The 12,567-nt window shown below is 41.4% G+C and overlaps 1 protein-coding gene across 2 annotated transcripts in view; it reads left to right on the top strand.

Moving 5' to 3' along the window:
* Positions 1-12,567, top strand: part of ZMYM4 (zinc finger MYM-type containing 4) — a 31,012-nt gene that overhangs the window by 4,067 nt on the left and 14,378 nt on the right. Inside the window, exons 5-19 of one of the 2 annotated variants that reach the window (XM_053964626.1) lie at positions 1,941-2,019; positions 2,707-2,959; positions 3,537-3,711; positions 3,821-4,033; positions 6,003-6,153; positions 6,819-6,934; positions 7,053-7,325; positions 7,822-7,972; positions 8,234-8,406; positions 8,497-8,647; positions 9,699-9,839; positions 10,132-10,169; positions 11,353-11,497; positions 11,674-11,795; positions 12,140-12,311. In XM_053964626.1, coding sequence (XP_053820601.1) covers positions 1,941-2,019; positions 2,707-2,959; positions 3,537-3,711; positions 3,821-4,033; positions 6,003-6,153; positions 6,819-6,934; positions 7,053-7,325; positions 7,822-7,972; positions 8,234-8,406; positions 8,497-8,647; positions 9,699-9,839; positions 10,132-10,169; positions 11,353-11,497; positions 11,674-11,795; positions 12,140-12,311 — 2,353 coding nt within the window. The remainder of the gene's footprint in view (positions 1-1,940; positions 2,020-2,706; positions 2,960-3,536; positions 3,712-3,820; positions 4,034-6,002; positions 6,154-6,818; positions 6,935-7,052; positions 7,326-7,821; positions 7,973-8,233; positions 8,407-8,496; positions 8,648-9,698; positions 9,840-10,131; positions 10,170-11,352; positions 11,498-11,673; positions 11,796-12,139; positions 12,312-12,567) is intronic. The other variant, XM_053964625.1, reaches the window with a different exon arrangement.

Genomic DNA, 12,567 nt, shown 5'->3' with positions numbered 1-12,567 from the left:
TTGCACCAACATGGGAGTGTTGGTGTTCTTGTGCAGGTGTTAGTTTTTGGCATCAGTCTTTGTCCTTCTGCTGAACCTCCTCTGCTCTCCGGGCCTGTCTTCCCAGCACTTTTTCTTCTTTTCCCATAATACTCTCAGTTTAAGAAGTAAAATATTTGCAACTTGAGATTTTACTGTCCTTCTGATTTGTTCAGTCTCTGTGGGATTGTTTGGGTTTATTTTTCCTTGAACCTGTAGAATGTCAAACCACGTGTAGATTAGTTAAATCTGTCTCTTCTTTTGTCCTCCCAAGATGGCATCTGCTGTGTGGATTTGTGTGGAATGCAAGGCGAGATGTCTGTGGTTATCAAAGATCATATTAATAAGTAAAAATGAAGACTTGAAGAATTTAAATGTCAAATATCGTATGGTTCAAAAAATTCCTTCCTGGAGTAAAATCCTGTGATTATCAACTCTGCCTGATACTGGAAAAGTAGGAGAACTGAGTTCATTTTGTTTTGCTTTAGATTGGAATTACTATGGGGGGGATTTTATGGATTTTTTTTTTATATTTCCTGAAAGATAAGAGCATTTCTTGCTGTAACCAATAGTTGGAGCTGAAGGTTTTTGGCTTTCAGCACTGTTATGCTGCTGTGAAACTGCTTGATCATGCACAGTTGATGTCAGGATTTGCCTCCATTTCTTTTCCTACTTTTGACTAATGATACAATTGCAGTTAAAGTGCTTAAATAACTGTATGTCTGCAAATGATTATTTTTTAAATGGTAGTAATAATAAAAATGGTGCTTAAGAATCTCATCACAGCATGCCCATACCCAGCTTCAAGCTTCTCTGAGATTTGATTGTTTCAGTCTGATGCTTCACATGGTCAAGGAATACCACTGCCTGTCTCCTGGGAAACACGTTGAGAGATAGTTTAGTTGTCTAGAATAGAAATTCCCAATTTTCCCACAGGAGTGAGAGGATTGCTCAGTTTGAGCATGTGCTCAGTGGACGTTGTTGTGGGATTTTGGGAGCTGGTGGAAGCTGGGGGAGCATCTCACTGCCACTGGGAAAGGGAGAGCTTCCTTTTGCTTAGTGATTCTGAATTGGTTTCCTTGGCAGCCAGGCAGCAACTGTGAATTTAGCTCAGTCATAACATGACATCAAGCCTCACTACTCCCAAACTGTAAGTAGGCTAAATCTTATCATCTCTGTAGTTCCAAGAGATTATGTTATTCAGCCTATTAAAATTTACATGTGGAGTGTTCCAAGCTGCTTTCTGGCTCAGATTTCCAGGGAGAGCAGGGGCAGGAAGCGTGCTGTCAGTGTGAATAGCTGCTGGGGACTTAGCCAGTCATTTATAGCATGTCAGCTATTGCACCAGCAGCTGTCCAGGGATTTTCTCATCCTGTACCAAATGTGAGGTGATTCCCCTCGTGCTGGAGCTGGGACTCTGATGGTCTGGCCCTGGTGGTGCCAGCCTTGGTCTGCTGCAAAGCTTCACCTTAGGCTGCTCCAAGGTCCTAACTCCTGGTTAATGCAGAATGCTCCCCTGCGTGGTCCCAGCTCTATTTCATTGCTATCCTCCTTTATGTGAAGATAAAACTTCTTTCCCAGAACAGGGCCAAGGGCTGCAAAGCACTTCCAGCTGGAAAGATTGAATGGAAAGCAGAGATTTCCTTAAGCTTTGGCTGAATTCTGAGGTGTCTTGGAGTGCAGCTGGAGAGGGGGATGCACCAGGCAGCCCCACCTGTCCATTTGTATCCCCTCAGGTGTGGTTTGCTGTGGAGCTCTGAGCAGGAGCTGTGTGTGGTGCTCACTTGTCACCCAGCCTTTGGAGCAGGCTTAGGAAACCTACTCTTCCCTGAGGTTCATTGCAGCATTGTGAAAGAATGGAATCATGTTACCTGTTATTACATGTGTGTATTTGTTCTCCTTTTCCTTTCCCTTTGTTTTAGGAGTACGGCCAGCAGCCAAAATCTCAGGAAGGGGAGCTGAAAATCAGTGCTGTATTTTCAGTCAGTGGCAATCCTCTTGGTAAGGAATAGGCAAAACTAATTTCATTTAAATCTGTAAAATGTGTCACCTTTGCAAATAGTCTTGCAGGTCACTCTGCATTTCGTTCGTTGTGTCTGATCCCAGTAGGAATGAAGAACTAGTTTGGTTTGGAAAGAATGAAATTGAGATTATAAAATAATTGTGGTTTTGAGGCATAGGAAAATTGAATGTGAAATGCATAGGAGAACTGAACGTGTTAAATAGTCTTAAGGGCAGATTTAGAAAACAAATGCTCCCCTGTAAGGGTGGAGAGACCCTGGCACAGGTTGCCCCAAGCAGCTCTGGCTGCCCCTGAATCCCTGGAAGTGTCCAAGGCCAGGTTGGACACTGGGGCTTGGAGCAACTTGGGATCGTGGAAGGTGTCCCTGCCCATGGCAGAGGGTGGAATGGGATGCTCTTTAAGGTCTCTTCCCACCTAAACCATTCTATGAAAGGGATGTTAAAAGTGCATTCTCCATCTTCAGAGTGGGTATAAAAATCTGCTGTGCAGAAAACCAGCACAGGGCATGTATTTGTGGAGAGTTCATCTGCTATTTGATTCTCCTTTAGACCCTGACAACCCAAATAAAGCCATGAGTCTTGTGCTTGCCCCTGCACACCAGTGAGTTCTTTGTAATGGATCTGTAACACTTACTCTGTGTTTTCTCTGTGTGTTTTTTTTTTTAGTTCCACAGCTGTCATCAGGTTTCCAGCCTGCTGTGGCATCCTCTGGCATGAGTAAAATGCTACCCTCAGTTCCAAGCACAGCTGTTCGGGTTTCCTGTTCTGGCTGTAAAAAAATCCTGCAGAAGGGGCAAACTGCCTACCAGAGGAAAGGCTCAACCCAGCTCTTCTGCTCCACACTGTGCCTCACTGGATACACCATTCCAGCTTCTCGCCCACCAGCTTCTACCAAGAAAACCTGCTCAAGCTGCTCAAAGTAGGACAGTGCCTTCCTTTGTTCTACTAATAATTGATATTCAAGCAGATAATGAAAGGCTTCAGTTCTGTTCTTGTGCCCCTCGCTGTGTCGGAAGCGCTGCCCCTCTTATGCTTTCCTTCAAAAATTGGTGGCTGATGCTGTTCCTTGTTAATTGGGCTGTCTGCTTGCAGTTCCATTTCCTTAATTGGGTTTTATACACACATAGATTTAAAAGCCTCTGTGGTACAGAATGCATCTTCTCTTTTTTTTGATTTAAATGAGCCAAATATGAAAAACTGTATTTCAGAGGGTCCCACATCTTCCTGCCATTTCAAAATGTCATTGCACTCTCAAAATTACTAACTAGAGTACATTTTCAAAAAGTATTTTATGCATTATTTCTTCTGAAGAAAAATAGATTTATGAATCCCTAAAATGAAGTAAAACATGAGTGAGTTAATGTATTCAAGGTTTTAATTAAATGGATCCACCCTCTCCTGGAGAATGTTTAGTCTCCAGAATAAGGAAGAACAACAAGTTGACATGAAACCCACATTAATCCTTTATCTCTGTGTTTGTTTTTCTTTTTCCATAGAGAAATTCTAAACCCAAAGGACGTAATCACTGCCCAGTTTGACAACACAGACTCCAGTAAGGATTTCTGCAGCCAGTCTTGTCTGTCCACATATGAACTGAAAAGGAAGCCCATTGTCACTATCCACACCAACAGCATTTCCAGCAAGTGCAGCATGTGCCAGAAGAATGCAGTGGTAATTTCCATTTTCCTCATTTGAATTTCTTTAGCTCAGCACAACTTGCTGTCTCAGAGATGGACACACATATTCTTCCTGTCCTTGCTGTATATTCCTTTTCTTCCAGATCAGGCACGAGGTGAATTACCAGAACGTGGTGCACAAGCTCTGCAGCGACGCCTGTTTCTCCCAGTTCCGCTCGGCCAACAACCTGACCATGAACTGCTGTGAATACTGTGGAGGATACTGCTACAGTGGCTCTGGCCAGTGTCACATCCTGCAGATAGAGGGACAGTCCAAAAAATTCTGCAGTTCCATATGTATGACAGGTTACAAGCAGGTACATGTGATGGGACGAGGGGGAATGGATTCCCACTGCCAGAGGGCAGGGTTAGCTGGGCTTTGGGAAGAAATTCTTCTCTATAAGGGTGGGCAGGCCCTGGCACAGGTTGTCCAGAGCAGCTGTGGCTGCCCCTGGATCCCTGGAAGTGTCCAAAGCCAGGTTGGACATTGGGGCTTGGAGCAGCCTGGGATAGTGGAAGGTGTTTCTGCACATGGCAGGGAGTGGAACAGGGTGGGCTTTAAGGTCCCTTCCAACCCAAATCATTCTGGGATTCCATGATTCTGTATTTGGACAAAATACTAAAAATAGAATCCATCTAATTTTTAATTTGATTATAGGTGCTTTAAAAAACACCCAATTTACTGGTTGATTATTTCAGTTGCTGTATTGGTCTAAAGTAACTGCTTTTGTCATTTCAAGAATAACAGAATCATTAAGGTTGGAAAAGCCCTCCAAGTTCATCAAGTCCAACCTTCAACCAAATACCCAATGCCCACTAAACCATATGACAAAGTGTCACAGGTCAAAGTAGGTTTTGAACACTTCCAGGGATGATCATTTGCTGCCTAATCTTTGCCCAAATGTGTTGCTCTGTTTTTTTCTCACCACTGGACCAGCTACCAGAGAATTCCAGTGTGGGAGAAGACACAGTGGGATCCCCCAAGCAGCAGCCTCCTGTGACTATTTTCAGCCTTGAGATGCTCCTTAAAGAGTATTCTTTATTACATTGTAGCCTTTGAATTAAGTGGAAAGGGAAAGTAATAATTAGCTGATAATTATGGTTTTAACTTTTAAACTTTTCATATTTATTTTTGATTATTGAAGACCTGAGCATTTAAGAGAACCTTAATTTAGTATAATAGCTCAATTATTGATTGATTTATTGTAATGCAATTACTTTAGGAAAAATTGCCCTCTGATAAAAGAATGGAACTTCATTTTATGACTTGATTCTGCTGTAAGATTATCCAGGCCACTTAGGTCAAAAAAGGCCTAATGAATTAAAAAAAAAAAAAAAAATTATGGTAAATGTATTTCATCCAGAAAATTACCTTCAGAATTAGTTGTCCTCAGAAACAAATCTGGAGATAAAGTTAAATAAGCTGGAAAGATTTTCATGCTGCTTTTATATCACACATCAAAACCCCATATGTGATAGTTCTCTTGAAAACAGAGTATGTTCAAAGCTTATAAGATTAAGTCAAATCTATTTTTAATTGATTTTTAAACAGTATTCAGCTCAATTGCCAGGTACATTCTGATAGTTTCTGGAGATTTGTGGGTGTTTTAAAATCCCTAAAAGCTTATATTCTGTTCTGTCCTGTGAAGAGCTGGAATAGCTAGTGATAGAACAAAGTACATTTTTAAGGCTGTCATACTAAAATAATCTGGTGCACTAATTCTCAAAGTTTTTTCCGAACTTAAAGACCTTAAAAAAAAAACCTTAAGCGCAGAAAATGTGTCTCTGAAAATCAGGATTTTTCCTGTGTCTCTCTTCAAAAGTTTGTAGACCACACACTGAAAATGGATTATTTCTAGCAGATGGATCTCTTTCCCATTTTGCTATCAAACATCATCAGGGGACCTGCTTCTCCCTGTTCATTGTTTCCTCATCTCTTCAGTGGGAATATTGTTTACCTACACAGCTGATGCATTAAAGACCATAACCAAATGTCAATCCCCTCAGCAAGATGTTGGAAGTTGTCTGCTACAAGGTGCTGATCTGTGCTAGTACCTGTAGGAGTACAGACCCAGACAGCCTGCTACTGATTCAAGTGGCCTGGGAAGGAGCTCAAATCAGAGCTCAAATCAATGACTCTGCAACATACATAACTCAGCTGTAAAACAAATGCTGTTTCGAGCACACCGGCACATTTTATAAATATTTTATATATTAGTGGCAATTTCCAGGTTAATAAAACAATGCCTAGTTTCAAATGAACAAGCAGTTTCCCTGTTTTCACAGAAGTCAGCTAAAATTACACCCTGCACACTGTGTAAATCTCTGAGATCTTCAGCTGAGATGGTGGAGGGCGCAAATAACTTGGGGAAGATGGAACTGTTTTGTTCTGTTAACTGTTTGTCAGCCTACAGAGTAAAAATGGTCACTTCTTCAGGTAAGCTTATCCTTTTACTTCTATAGAAACTTCATTTCCTGTGGCTCATATCCCAACTTTCTTTGTCTTGAAAGTTAAGGCTGATGTTCTTTTTTTGGGAGGGTGGGAAGTGGCTTTTATTTTTAAGGGAAGTGCTGAGATGGGAGTGAAAGGGCATTCTATTGTAAATAAATGTAGCAGTGACAGTACAGCTATTTCAGTTTTGGTTTTAGGGAGCTCCACATGATAACCAATATTAAATCTATTTTTTTTTTTGCTCTTGGAAGTGCAGCTGGTGGATTTCCCAGCTAGACAAACCTCCTGTGTGGACATGTGCCATGCCACTGCTGGGACTCTCCTGGCCCTTATTCCCTGGGGTGATCAGCTTTATTACCTCTGCCCAATGTTGCGTGGAGCTAGGCAAACATTTTCAGCTATTTTTCATGTGGAAATAGAAAAATGCTTACTGACATCCTAGGGATACTGGGAGATTAATTAAATTTCTGGCAAGCAACAGGCACAGCAGCTGCAGTGTCTGCTTCTGAATCTGTGGAAACGTCGTCTTGGGCTTCTGTCTGTGCCTTGGCTCATCATTCAGACTCTGTTTTTGTATGCACGGTGCAAAATTAGCTGCAATACAACTTGATGTTGCATAAATCACTTTTTCTTCTCTGTTTCACCCTCAGGTGTTCAAGTTCAGTGCAACAGCTGTAAAACCTCAGCAAACCCTCAGTATCACTTGGCTATGTCAGATGGGAGCATACGCAATTTTTGCAGCTACAATTGTGTAGTAGCTTTTCAGGTGTGACATCTAGGATTTCTTCTTAGCTGAATTAACAGAATGCTAAATTGATGGTGGAAATACCCAGGTGCAAGATGTAACCCTGTAAAGTGAAGCCTGTCTATTTGCTTTCCCACAGAATCTGTTCAACAAGCCTGCAGGACTGAACTCCTCAGTGGTGCCCCTGTCTCAGGGCCAGGTCATTGTGAGCATCTCCTCGGGGACAGTGGTCTCAGCCACTGGCACCACCTCCACTGTGTCCCCCAGCTCCACGAGCACCCCAGCTGCAGCAGGGCTCCAGAGGTTGGCTGCCCAGTGCCAGCAGGTCACCTTTACCCGCTCTGTTGTGAAAATCAAGTGTCAGCACTGTAACAGATCATTTGCCACCAAACCAGAACTGCTTGATTACAAGGTAATAAAGATCAGGGCTTTCAATGCTCTTTTTTTTCACAACAGAAACCCAAAGAAGTGTGGTTTATGTGCACTGGTCTGTCAGTACTGCTTTGTTGCTTGCAAAGACCTGCTACGAAGGGTTTTGAAATTGATTTGGTTTAACCAATATCAAATTAATACTGATGCTATCTCTATGGTCTTAAAACCAGAAAAAAAAAAAAAAGAACTCCAAAAAAAACCCCAAACCAAACAATTGCCTGTCTAAATAAACACATCCCTGTCTCTTGGACCCAGGGATGTAGCTTTTAATCCAAGGACAAAGCACATTGGTGAGGGCTTTCTGCAAGAAATTTTGCTTTATTATAAAACTAAATGGGGAGACTCATCTGCCAGTGCTCTGTTCTGATTTCTAAGGGTATAAATACTCTTCTGCATTTCTATTAACAATTTAAATGTATTATCTGGGATGTGACTCATTCAAACACTGAAACCAAAATATTCTGGCTGTGTTGCAGGGTAAAATGTTCCAGTTCTGTGGGAAGACCTGCTGTGATGAGTATAAGAAGAAGGGCAATATGACAGCTTTGTGTGAATACTGCAGGTTTGAGAAAATTATCAAGGAGACAGTGAGAGTCTCAGGCATAGAGAGAACATTCTGTAGTGAAGGTAAGAAAGGGCAAAACCCTCTTTCAGAGAAATCAAGTCACAAGTGTTTTGCCTTAAAATTATCAGTAATACTAAAAGAAATCTAATATTTTTAAGTTAGGAATCTGTTTTTTAGGTTTAGGAACACAGACCCCTGTACACACTTTACATTTTAATGGTATGTTTCAATGAATTATTTCAGACATCACTTAGTACAGGAATTAGGAGTGCTGAGGGATTATCATATCGGTATTAAAGAATGTTTTTGCTGTTTTCTTTTAGTTTGTAAACTGCTCTATAAACACGACTTGTCTAAGCGCTGGGGAAACCACTGTAAAATGTGCAGTTACTGTTTACAGACTTCCCCCAAACTGGTCCAGAGTCACTTTGGGGGGAAAACAGAGGAATTTTGCTCAGAGGAGTGCATGTCTAAATTCACGGTTTTGTTTTACCAGGTAAGCTATATTCTCACATCCTCTAGGTTTTTGCACCCTTGTTGGTGTTTCCAAATGTGTTCAATTCCTTCCTCACTCTTATTTTCCTAGATGGCAAAGTGTGATGGTTGTAAGAGACAAGGTAAACTCAGCGAGTCCATAAAATGGCAAGGGGAGATGAAGCATTTTTGCAATCTGCTTTGTATTCTGTTGTTCTGTAAACAGCAAGGTGCTCCTGACCCTCCACTCCCAAACAACACAGGTAAAGCAGGCTGGGGATGGTGTTGCCTTTTGATGTGTGGGGGAGTGAGATGGATGTTTATCTGCAAATTCACTTCAGTGAACTCTTTAAGATCTGTCTTCTCCTGGGGAGCTTGTCTGTTGCTGTTGAGTGGGCTCTGGTTTGAGACCATTTCAGACTTCCATAGGTATGAAATGCAGTTGCTTCATGTACCAAACAAATTTTAGAGAAGATGAAGCAAAGGCACTTGCTTTCAGTCACTTTCATGAAAGAAAGGCCTGTTTCATTGGAGTAAAATGTAATGATATCTACTGCAGACATGTTAAATATCTACCCTGTCTTCATAACACTTAGAAAATAGGGTAGAATGTTAATATTCTTTTAACAATCAAGTGGTGAAATTAGTAGATTAATGGTTTTAAATACAGACTCCTATATATGCACTTAAACCAGCCACTTCTGTGCAGTCTGTAGGCATATGAAGACTTCCCATTTCTGTGTCATTAAGTGTTGATTCTTGGGAACTATCAATCCCAAGGTGTACAAGTGCTGTAGCTGTTCCCTTGTGCAGGTGGAATGGGAATGAGGGTAGGAATGAAGTCCACAGGATTAGGAACTATGAGTTTCTGTAGGGAATGAGACACAAAGAGTTGAAAGGCCCTCAAAGACAGGAAGAGAAAGGGAGACAAAAGGCAGGGATATCACTGATCCTAAAGAGGGGCATAATTTCCCACTGAGTGGCTGCAAAAGTAGGATACCCAAAACCAATAAAATATTAACTGGAAGTTTTTAGTGTGCACCAGGCCATGTTCAGCTTGGTGCACGTTGTTTCAATTTGGTGCAATCTGCTGCTTACGTTGGTGGGAGCTCTTTTCCCTTCTTGCTTGATTTGCTTGTGGAACTGGCTCCTGCTTAAACCGAAATGCTACAACTTGACACCTACATCCCCTTCTCACACAGCAGCCTCTTTCATCTGGAGACAGATCTGAAGGGTGGGTGTTGTTTCAGAAATGCTTTTTTTTCTCAATTATCTTACTGCTTATTCTCATTTTCTTCTGTCCACTGTGTCCAGCAAACCTTTCCATGGCACCAGCCTCCTCCTCAGGCCCTCCTTCTTTAAGAAAGGACTCAACCCCTGTCATAGCAAACGTGGTGTCCCTTGCAAGCACCCCAGCTGCCCAGCCTACTGTTAACTCCAACAATGTTTTACAGGGTAAGGCAGCTGAATATGATGCCTGTACTTTTACATCTCTATTCCTGAACATTTATATTTGCTCAGGGATTTTACTGAGAACAACGGCCACTTCTTCATTATGCTTCACATCGCTGCAGATGATTGCTTTTGTCCTTCCTTTATCTAGGTATAAATAATGACTTAAATTTATGTACATACATCAGGGAATGAGTTTTAATTGGAACTTTTTTTTTCTTGACCTTGGCAGAATATGGATTATGGTTCTTGATGATAAGTAGACATGTTATTGTATTGTTTTTTTCCTTCACAGGTGCAGTCCCTACTGTGACAGCAAAAACAATAGGAGATGTAAGTTTTACAAGAGACTTTTTTCAATTTTGCCCAGATTGTATCAATAACAAGTAAAGTATCCAAGAATTTGGCACTATCGTTTTGTAACTAATTTTTGATGAGGATTTAAAAATCATCCAGCTTGCAGATGCTTTTTAAAAAAATGGATAGAACTTAGATACAAAAGTCTTGTGTCCACTGGCAGATTGGATGTGTTAAGGCAAAACTTGTCAGATTGTAACTCTTGAGGTGTCTGTGGTTCCCAAGTAATTCACGTGTGGCTTCTGCACTTGAGGCTGCCTTTTGTGCCCAGAAGTGGGATAGGATAGCAAAAGGACCAGCCTGGGAGGAGGGGACCAGCCTGTGCTGCTGGGACTGACGTGACCAAGCTCCTGCAGCTTCATTTTCCTTCCCCACTCCCTGTCAGTGTGGTAACAGAGCTGTGGGGAGCCACTGTCACCACTTACCTGGGGATAATTCAGAGAGTTCCTATTCCTGAGCTCTTTGAGGTGTGTGGTGTAACATCTTGCAGCTCTCCTAAAATACAGAGATGCTTTTATGTAGCTGTAGGTTCTGGAAGACTGACAGCTTTGCTTTTAGCTGGAGTGTCACTTATGGATTAGAGTATGAGTTTTTCCTCTTGAAACAGATCCTGTTATTTGAATGCATGACTGAAAATTACAGTTAGCAGGACATTAGTACAAGCATGAATAGTCAGTCAGGAAATGATACTGCTGCTGCCAGCATTGCTGTTCATTTTTTACATTTATTTGTTTTCAGTGCTTTCACATTAGTTTACTCAGTTTCATTGGTGTCTGTATCAGCCAGACTTTTAGTCATCAAAAGTATCTTAATATAATTCCTCTTTATATCTCTGCCATCAGTAAAATTCCAAGGTCAAAAGTTTATAGCAGTTATTTGACGACAGAAAACAAATATTCTTGCAGATTTGTTCACTGCACTGTTAACAAAATAAGCTTTATTAGCAAAATTAGCTTTAAACAACATTATTGCTGGATCAAAGTAAATTGAGATGGAGACCAGAAAGCACCAAATAAGCAAGCTTATTTTGCAGTAGTTTTTAAGTGATCATTTTTATCAGCAAATGCAGTTTAAAATTGTTAAGCTTCCCCTAGTATAGAACAAACTCTAGTCTTTCAAACCAGTACTGACTCGACCCTCGTTTGTGTTTTCCAAACAGGCAAGTACCCAGACAGATGCCCTAAAGCTCCCATCATCAAAACCACCCAGGCTTCTGAAAAACAAAGCTTTATTGTGTAAACCAATCACCCAGACTAAGGCCACCTCCTGCAAACCTCACACACAAAACAAAGAATGCCAGACAGGTGGGTGTCTGATCTCCTAGCCCTGTTGGAATGGTCTGTACTGCAGTTGAGAGAGTAATACATGATTTATGTAACAGAGAGTATTTTTGAATGTATTACTAAACCTTAACTAGTTTTCAGGTTGTTGTATGGTATTTTCCAACAATTTTTGGTCTGTTCTGTTTTTGGTATAACAGAAGAAGAAGCACCTGCTCAACCCCAGATCATTGTGGTTCCTGTTCCTGTACCAGTGTTTGTGCCAGTGCCCCTCCACCTCTACACCCAGTACACACCAGTTCCCCTGGGAATGCCAGTACCTGTAAGTTATGCTGCAGTTCACTACAGAAGGCAGTGGTTTGCAGGCTTGTTTTGCATCCAGCACACCCTGCACTGTGTCACTGGGGGCTGTGTCTGGTCGTGCAAGTGGTGTTTGGAGTCCTTGGTGCCATTTCCTTCCTTATTACATCGTATTTGGTTAAACATTATCACAAAAAGCTACCAAATTGTAGGGAGAGTACAGAGCTGTCCAGTTTGGAGTTATTTTTAATTTCATTTTAGTAGTCCTGAAAAATACATAAGGTTAAATGGGAAGGACCTCCCTAGTGTATTTGCTGTATCCCTTCACCCCTAAGTATGTTCTGACGTTTTCCACATGTTCCATAGGTACCAGTTCCCATGCTCATCCCAACTACCCCGGATAATGCTGATAAGATCATTGAAAATATTCAGGAAAACAAGGAAAAGATTTCCATTAATCCATTTGAAGCTGATCTCCTTCAGATGGCAGAAATGATTGCAGAAGATGCAGAGAGAGAAAAAACACACTCTCATGGTGGTAGGTGGTGGTTTTAAAAAGGATATGAAATGCAGTGAGATGAGGGTCCTCTCACCACAGAAATTTCCCTTTGCCTGATTCTAGATGCTGATTTGACTTGTGGTGACAGGGACAGGTTACCAGATGTAGAAACCTCCACATCAGTACATCATGTGTTAGAAGGAAGAGTCAAAATCAAGAAGACAGAGCAGCTGCCTTAAAAGAAAATTTTCCTGTCAGGCTTTATGGAGGATTCTTGAAGGATGAGGCAGGGCAG

The sequence above is a fragment of the Vidua chalybeata genome, chromosome 25, assembly GCF_026979565.1.
Source record: "Vidua chalybeata isolate OUT-0048 chromosome 25, bVidCha1 merged haplotype, whole genome shotgun sequence".
NCBI classification, from domain to species: domain Eukaryota; kingdom Metazoa; phylum Chordata; class Aves; order Passeriformes; family Viduidae; genus Vidua; species Vidua chalybeata.
The sequence above is the reverse complement of the archived record's forward strand: the minus strand, read 5'-3'. Positions and strand labels throughout refer to the sequence as shown.